Below are 17,323 nucleotides of genomic sequence, written 5' to 3'. Positions count from 1 at the left end.
ATTCAGACATTTGTTGCCCTTCATATTCTCTTTACTTCATAGTCACTCAAAAACTTTGACTTTCTTTTTTTTAAATTTTTTTTCGAGACAGTTTCGCTCTGCTGCCAGGTTGGAGAGCAGTGGCGTGATCTTGGCTCACTGCAGCTTCTGCCTCCTGGGTTCCAGCAATCATCCTACCTTAGCCTCCCGAATAGCTGGGATTACAGGCATGTGCCACCATGCCCAGCTAATTTTTTTTTTTTTTTTTTTGTATTTTTAGTAGAGATGGGGTTTCAAAATGTTGGCAAGGATGGTCTCCATATCTTGACCTCGTGATCCCCGCCTCGGCCTCCCAAAGTTCTGGCATTATAGGCATGAGCCACCGTGCCCGGCTCCAAAACTCTGACTTTCAATACTACCTGGGACTCTAAAATGTGTAACCCTAACACTGACAGTTTTCTTTTGTACTGTTCATATTAAGTTTTAACTGTGACAGAACTCCATTTATTTTACTATCACCCCAACTTCAACAAATAACCAAATGCATCCATCTCCCCTAAAATTGAGAAGCTGAATGAGCCAGAAATAAGGTGGTATGAGAAGAAAACACAGAAAATATAATTTAGAATACTATAAAGGAAGAGGTTGAAAAATCTGTGCAAAAGTTTAGAAAAACAGCAATTTTTCAAGAACTAGTCCCAAAAGGACAAACTGAAAATTTAAATCATGGAAAATGAAAATGGCAGAGCCACACAAGATCTAGGTAGTGTAAATCACCAATCATAATTCAGTAAGAAAATCAGGACTGGGAACTGAATGGTTGACCAACATCATGCATGGGGTAAACTCCTCTTAGTCAGAATGTACTAGTAACATTTCCTAAGAAAACACATTTGTTTTGCTCTTCTTTCCCTGCCACCAGCTGTTCCCCACTTGGCTCTAGCAAACTGCTTCTTTCTCCACTCACTAGTCAATAAAGGCATGAGATAAGGGCAAGACATTGCATTCTCTTACCCTCTTTCCCAAGCCAAGGCCCATGTCAGCCCACAAGCAAGAGCAGGTGTTAAAGCAAAGCAAAAGAGTAGCTGCGTTCAGAGATCAATCCAATCTCCTAATCATACAGACTTCCCAAAGTCTATAAAGTCAGCTAAATTACCAAAATTTGGGGGATATTATCTGAAATGTGATACCAAAATACCACTGTCTGAAGCATGACACTGGGATGCAGAAGGTCTGACCTTAATAAAAATCACTTGAGAACTAACAAGCAGGGTTTTTGCAATTTATCATCCTAATAAAGGGAACAATGAATCCAACTGATAATGATAACAAAGAACTATTTGGAAAACAATTATCAGAAGAGGTACTTAAAATGCTAAGAATGGGCCCCATTTGGTGGCTCAAGCCCATAATCCCAGCACTTTGGGAGGCTGAGGTGGGCGCATCACTTAAGGTCAGGAGTTCAAGACCAACCTGACCAACAATGACCACTCTCTGCTAAAAATACAAAAATTGGCCAGGTGTGGCGGCATGTGCCTATAGTCCCAGCTACTCCAGAGGCTGAAACAGGAGAATCATTTGAACCCAGGAGGCGGAGGTTGCAGCGAGTCAAAGACTGCACTGCTGTACTCCAGCCTAGATGACAGAGGGAGACTGTTTCTTAAAAAAAAAAAAAAGAAGAAGAAGAAGAAAAAAGCTAAGAATGATGAGGAAAAAAATCAACAGAATAGTAGTAGCAGGGAAGAAGGGAGCAGAGACTTAAAAGAAAGGGATAGAAGGGAACATTCTGGTATGATGGTCAAATTCCTTATCTTGGGAGGGATTCAGGATGCAAAAGTATTTTTTGTCAGAACTCATGGAAGAATTCACTTAAGATCTGTGTACTTCACAGCATTCAAATTTTATATCAAGAAGAAAAAAGAGCTATAAATATTAAAATCCTATTAATGATGTGCACACTGAAGTTTTTAGAGGGCACATACTAATGTCTGCATCTCATTTTGAAATCATTAAAAAAAAAAAAAAATGGGGCCAGGCAGTAGCTCACACTTGTATCCCAACACTTTAGGAGACTTGAGAGGGAAGGATCTCTTTAACTCAGGAGTTCAAGATCAGCCTGGGCAATGTGGTGAGAACCCATTTCTCAAATAAAAACAATTTTTTAAAATTAGCTGGGTGTGGTGGCATGCACCTGTAGTCCTAGCTACCTGGGAGGCTGAGGCGAGAGGACAGCTTGAAGCCCAGGAGTTCAAGGTTACAGTGAGCTATGATCAGGCCACTGCATTCCAGTCTGGGCAACAGAGTGAGACCCTGTCTCTAAAAAATAAAATAAAAATAAAAATTTTAAAGAATAGATTAATGGGAGGTCGATAAATGGTTGTAAAACATAGCAAATACAGTAAAATCATTAAGTATAGAATCTAGATGGCAAGTACATGGATGTTCACTGTGAAACACTTTCAACTTTGCTCACAGATTTGAAAATTTTACAGTAAAATGTTGACCGAAAAAATTGCTACATGGACCTAGGATTCTTTTACTTCTTTTAAAATTATGTTCTGACCAAATATAACACCATGAGACAATGAGGAAAAACACAATAATTAAGCATAGTGTAAAAATACAGAGCCAATCAGCACAAAATCTTATCAGGCTGGTAAGTAAAAAGTAAACTTTTAAATTATTTTAGTTATCGAAGATATTTTGCTGTTTTATTATTTTGTGGTCAATGAACTTTAAGCTTTTTTAACAAGAAAAGAACCAGTGATTCCTCACATCTTTTTACATAGATGAGATTCAATTCTGATTTCTAGTAGCTTTCTTTCCAGACCAAACTAGGCAAAGAACAAGAATATGGTGGAACCAATAGAGAGTGAAAGAGAGAAATAGTAAGGAGGACAAACTGCACATCAGATAGGGACATACTTAAAAAGTTGCAGAAGTCTAAAATACTACTCATAATCACATTTATCAAAATCACGTCATGCATATTTAAAGTCTTAGGGATTGAAATCATAAATTATCTCCTTGTCCACAGCAGTGGGGCAATGGGACACTATTTGTTTTCCTTATACAGTTAGCCATTCCATCATTTTTTTACTTTTCTCATGAGAAAAGTACTTTTTTCCCACTACCAAGCCACCGCCTCTTGCCAGATTATGTAACAGTCTCCTAACTGCGTCTGCCCTGCTGCTCATTCAGTCTATTCTCAACATAACAGCCAGAGTAATTCTGTGACAACTAACTCAGATCATATCTCTCCTCTACTTAGAACTCTTCAAAGCCTCCCCACCTCACTCGGAGTCAAAGTGAAAGTCCTTTACAACAGCCTACAACATCCTATCTAATTGGCCACTCTTACTCCTCCATCTTGCTCACTCCGCTCCAGTCACAAAGACCTTTCTACTGTTCCTCAACCATGCCAAACACATTTCTTCCTCAGGGCCTTTGAAATGCCTGTTTCCTCTGCCTGGAATGTTCTTCCACAAGATATCCACAAAGCTTTTGCTCACTTTTTTTCAAGTCCTTCCTCAAATGTCATTTTCTCTATGAAGCATTCTCTGGTTAATGCATTTAAAATTCTACACTACCCTACCTGTACTGAATTTCCTCTCTTTCCTGCTATATGTTTTACCAGAATTTTTTTAACCATCTAACACATTAGATGTTTTACTTATACTTTGTCTCTCACTTTCCACTAGAAAGTAAGCTCCACAGAAGAAAGATTTTTGTCTATTTATCATTGCTATATGCCTGGTACCCAAAACAGTGGTTTTTATAGAGTAAGCACTCAATAAACATTTGTTGACTTGAATTAATGAACTGATCTATTCCTGAGCATATGGTACCTGGTAGTAGTGGTCTTCCCCTCCATCTTTTGACTGTTCCATATTTTCACTGTGCCATCATTTGAACATGTGGCAAAAAGTGAGTGTTCATCAGAGACTCTAATTCGATTCACAGCAGATTTATGCTCATGAAGATGGGCAACTAATAGCCCCTTAGGACGCCATCCTAAGGAAAAGCAAAGGAAGTATCATAAACTATAGTTTACAAATATAATCTCCCTATCACCCCCAGTTACAATAAACAACAACCAGCTTGAAAACAATCATAAGAACTAAAATATTTAAAAGTTCCTGTAGTTAGCTTATAAAGAGTGGTCTACTGGACCATGACAGATATTATTTATTGAGACATCAATTTAGCAATTAAGTATTGCTTTAATAACCTCAGAAAGGCAGTACCTGGGGCCCTTCTCCAGTATCTGAGAAGACAAAGCACTTACCTGAAAATAAAGGCACAGGGGTATCTGCTACCTCTGAAATCTCTGATTACTGACTCAGCAGCATGGGGTAATGATTACCCTAGTCTAGAGAAACTGGGAACTAGAAGGCCCCGTTCCACCATACATAAAAGTGGGACCTTGAGCTACTTATTTAAACTCTCTGACCTTTAATTTCCTAAATGTAATATGAGGGTCATATTACTTAACCCAAAGGGGACTATCTGGACAAATGAGATATATACAAGAGTCTAATATTATCCATAGCTTACAGCAAATACCTAAATTTTGGTTGATTCTCTTTTTACCTGAAATCATTTATTCTATGGTATAAACACATTAGTATAAATGGTATTATAAATTACAGCCTCAGACGTTCATGGACTTTCCAGTATTTTGGTATCTATAACCTATGTTTTCTTATGTATATTCTTTTTGAGTATGATTAATTTCCTCTATAATGAATTATACATTCCCTGGGGTCACAGAAACTATGTCTTATCCATTCATGATTCATTCACAGCACCTAACACAGGTACTGTCCTCAATGTTTGATAGCTTCTTCTGTATTAAGTATAACAGTTCATTATAGTTAATACCAGATGATTTTAAAATAAAACAGAAAGCTATGCTAAACAGCATACTGTACTGGGAATCAGCACTGTGCCAACCGGGGTGGTGATAGTGTCATTTTAGAAATGATTTCTTTTCAAGAAACAAAAATGAAACTAAAACCGCTGCCAAACTGAGTTTAAGAAAAAAAAAATAAAAAAAAAAAAAGAAACATGTTTCCCCTTAGATCTCTGGCTTGTATGTGTGAGCACAGGAGCTAAACGTGATTTTTAACAATATGCTGTAGTTGAAAGCAATCAAAAACACTTTGTCATGAAGTCTAATAATCTACCAGGCTACGCTGAACATTTCCCTCTAGAGAAATCAATTTCACACAACTACTGAACTGTAGAAAGAAAAAAATCAAGAGTCCAATAGTCACTGCACATTTCTTGAGCTACAAAATTTGACATCTTTTCTGTGATTTACCAAATAAAATGCGTTACTCTACTAAGTATAATATGCCACTTATAAAGACAGATTCTATCATAAAATAGAGGAGACAGTTTGTGGTCAATTTTTTACTTTTTTTTTTTTTGGAGATGGAGTCTTGCTCTGTGGCCAGTGTGGAGTGCAGTGGCACGGTCATGCACACTGCAACCTCCGACTCCACGGTTCAAGCAATTCTCCTGCCTCAGCCTCCCAAGTAGCTAGGACTAAAGGCACTGCACCGCCATACCCTGCTAATTTTTGTATTTTTAGTAGAGACAGGGTTTCACCATGTGGGCCAGGATACTATCAATCTCTTGAACTCGTGATCTGCCTGCCTCAGCCTCCCAAAGTGCTGGGATTACAAGAATGAGCCACCGTGCCCAGCTAACTTTGTACTGTTTCTAAAGTAGGGCTAGTATATAATATTGAAAACAGTTTAAACATTTAAAAAATTCCAAAATATTAATTTTCAAAAGAAAATTTATGCTGCTAACAATGCTACTTGCCACTTAACAGTATCTTCCAAATCTTTAAATCATTGACCTTTAGCAGCGTTTTCCCAAGTCCATATCAGTAGCCCATGGGATTTCACATGATTTGTAAATATCTATATATAAGCACACTATGCATCTTTACTCAATTTCAACTTTTATCATTAAAATGTAGACACAGAAACTCAAAAATATTTTCACATCCACAAATCTGGTATCAAAGTCTAGCTCTGCTACATTACACTAGGCAAGTCTGTTGAGATAGCTGAGTCAAATTTTCATTTGAAGTATCTCTAAATTGCTTTTTAGCCTTAACAGAATATAGGAGTGTTTCCTCAAATTTGTAATGCTGATCATCGTTAAGGGGTAGGGCTAGAAGTGATGCTGTTTTCTTTTTATTTACTTTATTATTGTTGTTGTTGTTATTATTATTATTACAACGGAGTCTTGCTCTGTCACTCCGATTGGAATGTAGTGGTGTGATCTTGGGTCACTGCAACCTCCACCTCCCGGGTTCAAGCAATTCTCCTGCCTCAGCCTCCCAAATAGCTGGCATCAAAGGCATATGTCACCACGCCTGGCTAATTTTTGTATTTTTAGTAGAGATGGGGTTTCACCATGTTAGCCAGGCTGGTCTCGAACTCCTGACCTCAGGTGATCCGCCCACCTCAGCCTCCCAAAGTGCTGGGATGACAGGCGTGAGCCACCACCCCTCGCCTATTTTCTTTTTAAAAATACTCATCATTTTCTAAATTTTCTGACTTTTTTCTTAAATAATATTAATGAAAGTATATTAAACCCTCCAGAAATTAAAAGCAGAAATTTGGTGTTAAAGAAGCCAGACATTCAAATGAGAAAGTGGCAAGACATTAAGCAGGTAAAACTTCATACTATAAATAGAAAAAATGAAGTACAGATAGGCTAAATTATTAAGTGATTGGCCTAAATGTGACTTTGCCAGTTGCATCCACAGCTAAAAAGATCCAAACTCCACAAATAATAACAAGATTTCTTACTCACTGCTTTTTCCTCTGGGTTTCTCAAGTAACATTTTTTGTTCTTTCGTCTTTTGTCTGGCAGTTTAAGTATTCATTTCCTCCATTAGATTCTAGCTGTAAGCACCTAGCCTAGACTAACAACTATCTTGATCAATGGAACTTTTACCTGGTGGTGGTGGTTTACTCTCCCATTCAGCATTTTCCATCATCTGCTTAGCTATTCTCTCAGCATTGCACTGCTCCCGCTTCTGTTGAATGAGTTGCTGAAGTTCAGTTTTACACGTTGTGATCCGAATCTGATAGGTGGATGGTAAGATTGTACTACTTAAAACCGGTATTACTGGTTTCTTATTTTGGACAGTTGTTACTTCTGGAACCTACAAAACAAATAGAATTCTAAGTATTTATGTCATAAGAAAAGTGTATTTGAAGATAAAAGTGTACTCATGTTTTTATCTATGTATTATAACAGCTTTTTGTCCTCATCAATGTACCAATTTTAAAATCCATTTAAAGACATTTACATTTTATCAATAAAAAACCTAGTTAACATGAAGTTTAATGACAAATGCTACACTTCCAAACCTCCACGTCTATATATATATAAACTGACTGCACAAAAATAACATTAAACAAAAATTCTCATTAATTTAAGTGAAAAGAAGAAATGAAATTTCAATTTAATTAATCTGGCTCAATTAATATTTTTTATTTAAGGTATGGCTGGCTGGCTAGGAAAGAGCTGCGTTCAATTACAAACTTATTTCAAATATAGATGCTCCTGGATTTACAATGGCATTACATCCCAGTAAGCCCATCATAAGTTGAAAATACATTTAATACACCCAACTACTGAACATCACACCTTAGCCTTGCCTAGCTGAAACATACTCACAACCCTTACATTAGCCAACAGTTGGGCAAATTATCTAACACAAGGCCTATTTTATAATAAAGTGTGAATACCTCATATAACTTACTGAAATTTGTACTGAATACAAAAAATGGGATGGCTATATGGGTACCAGAAGTACAGTTTCTACTGAATGCATATTACACCATATAAAGTCAAAAAATCCTATATATATAAAGTCGAACCATCATTAAGTCAGGAATGGTCTGTATAGGAAAAGCATCATGACATTTATCACACATAGGAAACTTGGGACTTCTTCCCAGGAGTATTTTTGCTATTTTATAAATATGGCTATGTTATACTGGAGGAGGAATAAAAAAGATCTAAAATGTCCACTGCAGCCTAATTATAATCACAGTTCATAATAATGTCTTCAACCCACAATTTCAGATCACTTTATTGGCAAGTACTCTAAAATGAGACCTTTCTAGTACTTTCAAAAACTAGATTTCATTCTCACTATAAAGATAAACCTGTCTTAGAAAGAAATATGTCCTCCCTAAAAGACAAGTCATCATATTGATTTTTCCACTACAGTACACAGCCTTTAAACATCCACATTAGCAAAACCGGTTCAAAGACATTAGGAGGACTATTGATGGGTGACAGTACCTGTGGAGAAGTTGACAAAGGGACACAAATGCCAGCAGAAGACTCAGAACGAGGAGGCTTCCCAGTCTGAATCACCTCCTGGTCACTCCCTTTAGGTAGGGCCTGTGGAATGTTTGGTGGTTCCAGTGACCCAAACATGCTTTTCCATTCTTCATTTACATTTGAGTCTTGTTTTACATGTTTTCTAGCTATGAAAATATTCAGAATAGTTAGTCTGAAGGTAGCCTTTCAAACATTATGTGCTTTTTTTTATTGCCTTTGGAGGGAACAGGAGAGGGTGTGGGAACAGTAATACATTTCATATCCTATTTGTTCCTTAAGATTTCTAATTTATTCATATTCATGTATCAACGCATTAACTCTCACTTCATCTCTAGGGCAGATGGAACAGGTATGCTTCCAATGGTGTTAATAATAAGACCTAATTACTTCCTAGTTTCCCAAGGCCAGCTCAATTTCAAGTAACCCCTACATCTAAAGTAGCGAATAGTAAGAAAATGGCATCTGTTTTAATTTGCATTTATAAAATTATTTACCTTTCATATATGTGCATTCCATTCTACCTGTTCCTATACTTCATTTTTCCTTCTAGGTTGCTTTCTCTTATTAATTTGTACACTTTATGTATTATGGATATAGAACATTAAAACTTAAGTTACAAATACTTTTTCTCAAATTTGGCAATTAGAAGTTTATTTTAAATATAATTCATTAGCTGCCTTCAAAAATCTAATGCTAGAAGAGGAAATTTTTAAAGGCATTTAATTGGCAATGTATAAATATGCAAAAAGGGTAGGTACAAGACCTTAAAAAACTTCATACAATCAATGTCAACGTCACAAGAGGTCACAGTTTCAAATCTGAAGACTGCAAATGATTAAGTCTTATCTGGACTCTACTCTTTAGTATTTCACTGTTAACAGCAAACCCTTTTTTTTTAAATTCATTGGGCATTACCTACTAATAAGAAACTAGAAACTGGATACCATTTTACATAGACTATTGTTCTTGGGTTGCTGGTTAAAGGATTAAAAAATAGAATTTCGGCCTTGCACAGTGGTTCACGCCTATAATCCCAGCACTTTGGGAGGCTGAAGCAGGCGGATCACCTGAGGTCAGGAGTTCAAGACCAGCCTGACCAACATGAAGAAATCCCATCTCTACTAAAAAATACAAAATCAGCCGGGCATGGTGGCACATGCCTGTAATCCTAGTTACTAGGGAGGCTGAGGCAGGAGAATTGCTTGAACTCAGGAGGCAGTAGTTGTGGTAAACCGAGATCACACCATTGCACTCCAGCCTGGGAAACAAGAGCAAAACTCCATCTCAAAAAAGAAAAAAAAAATAAAAATAAAAATAGAATTTCATCTTCAATCATACATCTCACAGTGACAATGTGATTTTACTGTAAAAGTAGAGCTTTAGAATCAGACCTTGGTTTGTCACATACAGAGCTGTGATTCTGCAAGTTACTTAATCTCTTAACTGTTAGTTCACTTCCCCACTTTTCCTCCCCAAAATCTGCCTGCTAAGTAATGGAGTCACTGTATTTGAAAGTTCTTTATCTGTGAAGTGGGGCTTCTTTTTATGTTATTAATTAGCTAAAAACCAGTCTTATGAAATAACAAGTAACAACAAGCTACACACACACACACAAACAAGCATACTAACCCCGTTTGTCATCTGGTTCTTGTTTGGTTTTAATGAGATCAACTTGTCTCCCAGTTATGCCTAAAGCTGCCAAATCAATTACACCTTTCTGACTACTATCATGAAGATGGCTCTGATCCACTATATTGGCCTTTGCTTTATTAGATTTCATCATGAAGTCTTTCAGTGCCAGAAGCTTGTCTTCCTCTTCCTCTGTCATTCCCTAAAACCAAATAAAACCATATGTTTTAGTGTATTCTCACAAGTAATAAAAACAGGCTGCAGAATGACTAACAACTAGTGGGACAAATCACCTGATTTAAAACTGAAAGAGTCAGAAGGGTGAAACAACCAAGTGCAAGTGAAAAACAAAGTAACAATACAGAATGACATGTCACTACTAAGATCGCCCAGAACACTCCATTAAAGCACTTTGTAATTTGTATCATGATTTATATCTTAACTTTCTTCCTAAAGGACAGTATTCGAATATACCTCATCTTTGCAATTTCCAAAGAACTTAAAACAATGTGTGATACCTAGTAATCTTTAAAACACAACTGTGGAATAAATATTTATTATCTAAACAAAAACTCTGAATGTACAATATTAAGCAAAATAAAGTGTACCTACTTCAACCTTGCTCCTAGTTGTGTTGAGAAATTTATACTGAATGAGTATGTGAAGGCATTTTATGATATATAAAATATACTATTCAACTCAGGAACTGATTGGAATGCTTACTGAACTGCAAATCTAAGCTACAAACCCAGTAGCATTCTAGGATAATGGCTGGAGTCAGGCTGCCTAGGTTCCAATTCCAGCCCTAATTACTACTTATCTGTGTATCTCTATTTATCTATAAAGATAATTACTACCATTCACCTTATCAGATTATAGTGAAATTTAAATGTTAATCCACCTAAAATACTTATCGCACTTGAAACTGACAATAAGTAATCAATCTAAATAATTCATTGGCAACTTAAATTTTCTGATAAATGTGCCAGTTCTACATCTCTTTCTTTCCAACCATTTACAGAATCCTCTAGTACATTCTTATCATGCCAAAAGAATAAAAAACATTCATTTAATAAAATGTCAGTTCCCCTGAGGCCTCAATCTAGAATCGCACTAGAACTAGAGTTGGGAGTCATATTCACAATTGTCAGACAGGCTATGATAAAACCAACCCTAGGATGGCACAAAGCTAAAAAACATGAAATAAGATTGCATTAAAGTACAACAATAATAGACATATTCTTGACGAAATCCCAGTGTTCACTTGCAATACTTAGTTTATTTTCTTGTCTGCTCCTACAGCTGAAGTTAAGGGCTCTCTTTTTGTTAGTCTATGTTTTAGTCCACAAAAGAGAGGGCCTCAGTAAGGGCCATAAATAGGAATGAAGTACAATATATGCCACAACATTTAAGGGACCTTAAACATTAAGATCAGTGAAAGAAGCCAGAAACAGAAGGCCACAGACTGCATGATTCCATTAATATTCAATGTCCAGATTAAGCAAATCTATAGAAACAGAAAGTAGATTAGTGATTGTCAGGGGCTAAGGGAAAGAGAATGGCTACTAATGGATACAGAGTTTCTTTTGAGGGTGATAAAAATGTAAAATTTAACACTGGTGACAGCTGCATAACTTTGTGAATGTACTGAAAACGAATGAGTTGTACACTTTAAAAGAGTGAATTTTATGGTAGTGAATTGTATCTCAATAAAAAAAATGTTAGCACTACACCATCAAAAAAAAAAAACCAAACAAATTGACAAGGACATTACAAGAAAGGAAAACTACAGGACAAGGTTGTTCATTAACTCAAATGTAAAAATACCATTAAAGTAGTAACAAACCAAATCCAGTATATATAAAAACATTTTTATATATTCATATTTTATTTATTTTTTAAAACTACATTTATATATAGATACAATATGACAAAGTTGTGTTTATTTCAAATATCCAGGGAATACAGTTAAAAAAAAAAAAATCAACATACTTCAACACATAACAGAATAGAAAAACCATATAATACCCTCAACAGATAAAAAAACATTTGATAAAATTTAACATTCTTCCAATAATAATCTTAGCAAGCCAGAAAGAGAAGAGGATTTTCTTATTCTGTTCAAAAGATGGTATAAAAAAACTAATAGCAAAAATCAAATTGAATGGTATAATGTTGAGTGTTTTCCCTGATATGAGAAACAAGGATGCCCACTCACATTAAATCTCTTCAATACTATATAAATATCCTAGTCATTTAAATAAGGCAAGGAAAACAAAGGTATTCAGATTAAAAAAAAAAAAATTGATCACTCTTCAAGCATCATACAATTGTGAATGAAAATGTACAAATTATAATTTACAAATTATTATAATTTACAAATTTGTACATTATAATGTACAAATTCAAACAATGTACAAGCAAATTATTATAATTAATAAGTTTTATGAGGTTGCTGGATACAAGGAAATATAAAAATTTTTCCATATACCAACTACAAACAAAATAATGTTTTAATATGCCAATTGTAATCACATTTAAAAGAATCAAAAGTGATAAACTGACTTCTATAGGTTCAATGTAATCTCAATCAATATATCAACAATTTTTTATTATATAAAATGACAAGCTGACTTGAAAAAAATCACATGGAAAATGTGTCAGAAAATGTTAAGAACTAAGGATAGCCAAGAAAATCTTGGGAAAAAAAAAAAGCTGGGAGACGTTTTTTTCCTACCATAAATCAAGCCTAAGTTATGGTAACCAAGAAAGTGCAGTGCTAGCCTAAGTCCATAAACATACCCACAAACTTCAGCTTCTGACCGTGATGAAGTAACAGGGACCAAACTAGTATTACCCTTCCACTTTAAACTGTGCAACACACACACACACTCTCTCTCTCTCTCTCTCTCTCTCTCTCTCTCTCTCTCTTCAGGCATGCGAAAACAGGCAGGCAGGGCTACAATGCCTAAAATGTTTACAAATGAGTCCTATGATTCTCCCAGCAGTGCCGTCTAGAGAGAGTTCCCACGCCATGGCAGAAGGAACATACAGTAATACAGAGCTGAGTTCAAGAAAGCTAGAAAGGGTAACTGTGGAGCAGAGCAATGAAGAAGAGGGATCGGCACAGAATGAGAGCTTCAGAGGGCTATGGAAGGGTGTCCTGAAGTCTTTGGCTAAATATTAAACTATGTATGCGTAAGGAAACTACCTGAGGCCACAAAAAGAACACAAGCCTGGGAACAATGAAAGGTCTCTTAACATATACAATGCATCATGTTCTGAGAAGTCCTTAGTAGGGGAGCTAAATTGGCCAACTAAGGGTTGCTCTGGACCTATCCTAAGCCTATCCCAACAAAGCTTAAAAGCAAACCTTAAAAGGATGAAACTGATCCCAAGAAACTGTACAGCAGAACAAGTCCAACACTGCAAAGCAATTCAACACCCAACATAAAATTCACAATCAACAGAGAAAGAAACTGCATGCCTGGAGGTGAGGGATTAGATAAAAACTTCCATTGCATTATATATCTTCTTATAACTTTTCAGTTTTAAACTGGTATTTATACTACTGTCAAAAAACACAAAAATAAAAATCACTAAAAATGTATGTCTTGTTTTAAAGGACTGGAATCATTGTGTATTATTTATTAGCGCCTGATTAAATGGATACAAATAAAACAGGGAGACCTTGTAGATGGGATCTAATGAAGATACCCCTTCTATGAGTCATCTCCTGATGGTAAGTTCTATTGAAAATCTGGAGTACAGATTCCAACTTCCATATGGGAAATGTTGTAGACTTAACATACACTTTTGGAACATTACCAAATATATATTTTCCCACAGAAACAATGCTAGGTAGTCCAGAAAGGCCTATTATCCATGATGTGTCTCAAGTACAGTCCTGGACAGAAGAGCACTGAAGAACTTTAAGCCAAAAATAATTCCGTAGGAGTGTTCATATTGCCTGCTTGCAAAAAGCTAAAAATATGCCTCTTCACTCTGTAACCCTGACATTAGAAACAAGGACTCAATTCCTATCTCCAAAGCCTCCCCTGGATCCACGTCTCTGCTAGTAATCCTAAGAAACTCAGGTAGCACAGGGACAAAAAAGAAGTGAAGGTAGAGAAGAGGCTTTTAAGGAGGCTGGAGGAGATAAGCTGCACACGGGCTTCTTCCTAAGTCTATATAAAACCCAAGTAAGCTTCTGAGTCTTAGCTCTCTGTGTCTTTTTTTTTTTTTTTTTTTTTTTTGAGACAGCGTCTCACTCTGCCACCCAGGCTGGAGTGCAATGGTGTGATCTTGGCTCACTGTAACCTCCACCTCCCAGGTTCAAGCGATTCTCCTGCCTCAGTCTCCTGAGTAGCTGGGATGACAGGCGCGTGCCACCACATCCAGCTAATTTTTGTATTTTCAGTATAGGCAAGGTTTCACCATGTTGGTTAAGCTGCTCTTATACCCCTGACCTTGTGATCCACCTGCCTTAGCCTCCCAAAATGCTGAGATTATAGGTGTGAGCCACGGCACCCAGCCTCCATCGTTTGTTTATTTTACTTTAGAGGCAACACAGAGTGTTGTCTAAGAGTGTAGGCTTTGGAATCCGACAGGTTTAGATTCAAATGCCAACTTTGAAACTTACTGCACTAAGTTAACTACCTTCCTTGCCTCTCCATTTCCTTATCTATAAAATAGAAATAACATCTGTTGTTCAAACCTGTTTTAAGAATAGTCAAAAATATGGAAATATGGTGACAACTACAGTGGTAAAGTCATTGCTGGCTTTCAAAAAAACGAAGGCTGGTGGTGGTCTACTATTGTTTCTTGTAAGAACCCCAGAGATTCTGGTCTGCTCTGCCTTCTACTAGATGTGCCTATCCCTTGAACAGAGGATCATACCCTAACCTTTAGTAGTCTCCTAAAGCCATTATCACCAGAAATAACACAAAATGGGAGATTGTTCCTCTTTTTCCACTCAGACAAATGAGGGGATCACCAGCAAAAAAACGAATATACCAAGCACTGACATTTCAGAGGAATACAGGTCAGTGAGTTTTGGTGATTTTTATCATGGCACCCAGTAATGGGGGCTGGCATTGAGGGAGCAGCAGTAGTAGAAAGGGTTAGAACAGTAGCAAGCAGGAAGTAGAAAAGCTATGGAAACGGTTCCTTCCCATTCCTTCCTTTTACCCACGGCAGTGACAAAACCTACACCCTAGCAAGGTAAAAAGAAGAGAGATGAGGAGCTACGGTGGCTCTATGTGGTAACTAATGACTTATAAGGAAGAGAAAATTTCAGAATGAAGGTTTTTTAATTAATATACAGGATAGATAGAGGAGAGAGAAATACTGGGTCACAATGGCCAAGCCTGAAGAAACATTTAGATTGGGATGGTTTTTCTTTCACATTGAAATCTCTTTGATAAGGATTACTTACTCAGGAGAAACAACAGAAAAATGTGATTCAGATTCCAATTTTCCATGAATTGCTTTCTAAAATATAAAACGTATTAATGTACAAGCCAAGGTTAAAAGAAAACCCAAAGAAAAGGCTCTTCAGAAACTCAAGTCACATCAAATTAAGTCTTTAAAATGTAGGAAATAGAACCACTGTCCTAGAAGAGACATTCAGAGACATCCCCAGCCTCCAGTCAAATCTAGATCTAAAAGAACCAAAATGGTTATTGATCAGCCTCTCACAGGAACCTACTGCATTTTCAATCGCCCAAACCAAAGTTTGGGTATCAAACAGCACTAGATATTCAGTGACAAGTACAATACATGAAAGGTTTCACACTGCAAAACCAATAAAATTCTCTCTCTGCAACTGAATGTATTTTCTAGTCTTCTTTTCTTGTTAAACAAGAGATGACTGACAAGCAATCTCTTTACAAACACATTCTATGGAATTAAAAAGGCATTAAGCTTGTCGTTTAGTAGGATTATGGCTCATGAAGCATATATTCAGCAATTGTATTCTTTAACAATTTTTGTTCCTATTTTGACTTCCCTAAGTTCCACATATTCCTCATAAAACAAAATGTAAATTTAGATTTAAATTCTTTTTTTCTCAGCTTCCCAAAATGGTGGGATTACAGGCAGGAGCCAACATGTCTGGCCTAGACTTATTTTTTTAATTTGTTTTTTCTTTAAAAAAAACAAAACAGGATACATGTATAGAACATGCAGTTTTATTACATAGGCATATGTGTGCCATGGTAGTTTTCTGCACATATTGACGCCTCCTCTAAGTTCTCTTTCCTCAACCCCCATCCCCCAACAGGCCCCAGTGTTGTTCCCCTCTGTGTCCATGTGCTTTCAGTGTTTAAGTCCCACTTATGAGTGAGAACATGCAGTGTTTGGTTTTCTGTTCCTGTGTTATTTTGCTGAGGATGACGACTTCCAGTTTCATCCATGTCCCAGCAAAGGACATGATCTCAATCCTCTTTATGACTGCATAGTATTCCATGGTGTATATACCACATTTTCTTTATCCAGTCTATCACTGATGGGCATTTGGTTTGGTTCCATGTTTTGCTTTATGTTTGCTGCAATAAACATATGTGTACATGGGTCTTTATAGAATGACTTATATCCCTTTGGGTATACACCCAGTAATGGGACTACTGGGTCAAATGCTATTTCTGGTTTTAGATCCTTGAGAAATCACCATACCCTCTTCTACAATAGTTGAACTAATTTACATTCCCACCCAGAGTGTAAAAGTGTTCCTATTTCTCCATAGCCTATCCAGCATCTACTGTTTCCTTACTTTTTTTTTTTTTTGGCAGGGGCGGTGGGGAGAGTCTCCCAGGCTGGAGTACAGTGGTGCAATCTCAGCTCACTGCAACTTCCACCTCCCGGGTTCGAGTGATTCTCCTGCCTCAGCCTCCCAAGTAGCTGGGATTACAGGCACACACCATCACATCTGGCTAATTTTTTTTACTTTTAATAGAGCCAGAGTTTCGACATGTTGGCCAGTTTGCTCTCGAACTCCTGACTTTCGGTGATCTACCCACCTCGGCCTCCCAAAGCGCTAGGATTATAGGCCTGAGCCACCGTGCCTGGCCCATTCCCTGACTTTTCAGTGATTGCCATTCTGACTGGTGTGAGATGGTATCTCACTGTGGTTTTGATTTGCATTTCTCTGGTCATTGGTGATGTTTGGCTTTTTCTCATATTGACAGAGTTGTTTTTTTCTTGTAAATATATTTAAGTTCCTCAAAAATTCTAGATATTAAATCTTTGTCAGATGGGTAGATTGCAAAAATTTTCTCCCACACTGTAGGGTGCCTGTTCACTCTGATGATGGTTTCTTTTCCTGTGC

The 17,323-nt window shown here is 36.8% G+C and overlaps 1 protein-coding gene across 3 annotated transcripts in view; it reads right to left on the bottom strand.

Annotated features, from left to right (window-relative positions):
- PIK3R4 (phosphoinositide-3-kinase regulatory subunit 4) overlaps positions 1-17,323 on the bottom strand; it is a 73,582-nt gene that overhangs the window by 20,988 nt on the left and 35,271 nt on the right. For all 3 annotated transcript variants that reach the window (XM_032266971.1, XM_032266987.1, XM_032266980.1), the window contains 4 exons: positions 9,997-10,198; positions 8,326-8,513; positions 6,964-7,174; positions 3,828-3,993 (listed from right to left, as the gene is read on the bottom strand). In XM_032266971.1, the coding sequence (XP_032122862.1) occupies positions 3,828-3,993; positions 6,964-7,174; positions 8,326-8,513; positions 9,997-10,198 (767 nt within the window). The remainder of the gene's footprint in view (positions 1-3,827; positions 3,994-6,963; positions 7,175-8,325; positions 8,514-9,996; positions 10,199-17,323) is intronic.

Source organism: Sapajus apella, unplaced genomic scaffold, assembly GCF_009761245.1.
Source record: "Sapajus apella isolate SASKATOON/1434 unplaced genomic scaffold, GSC_monkey_1.0 scaffold4, whole genome shotgun sequence".
Taxonomy (NCBI): domain Eukaryota; kingdom Metazoa; phylum Chordata; class Mammalia; order Primates; family Cebidae; genus Sapajus; species Sapajus apella.
The sequence above is the reverse complement of the archived record's forward strand: the minus strand, read 5'-3'. Positions and strand labels throughout refer to the sequence as shown.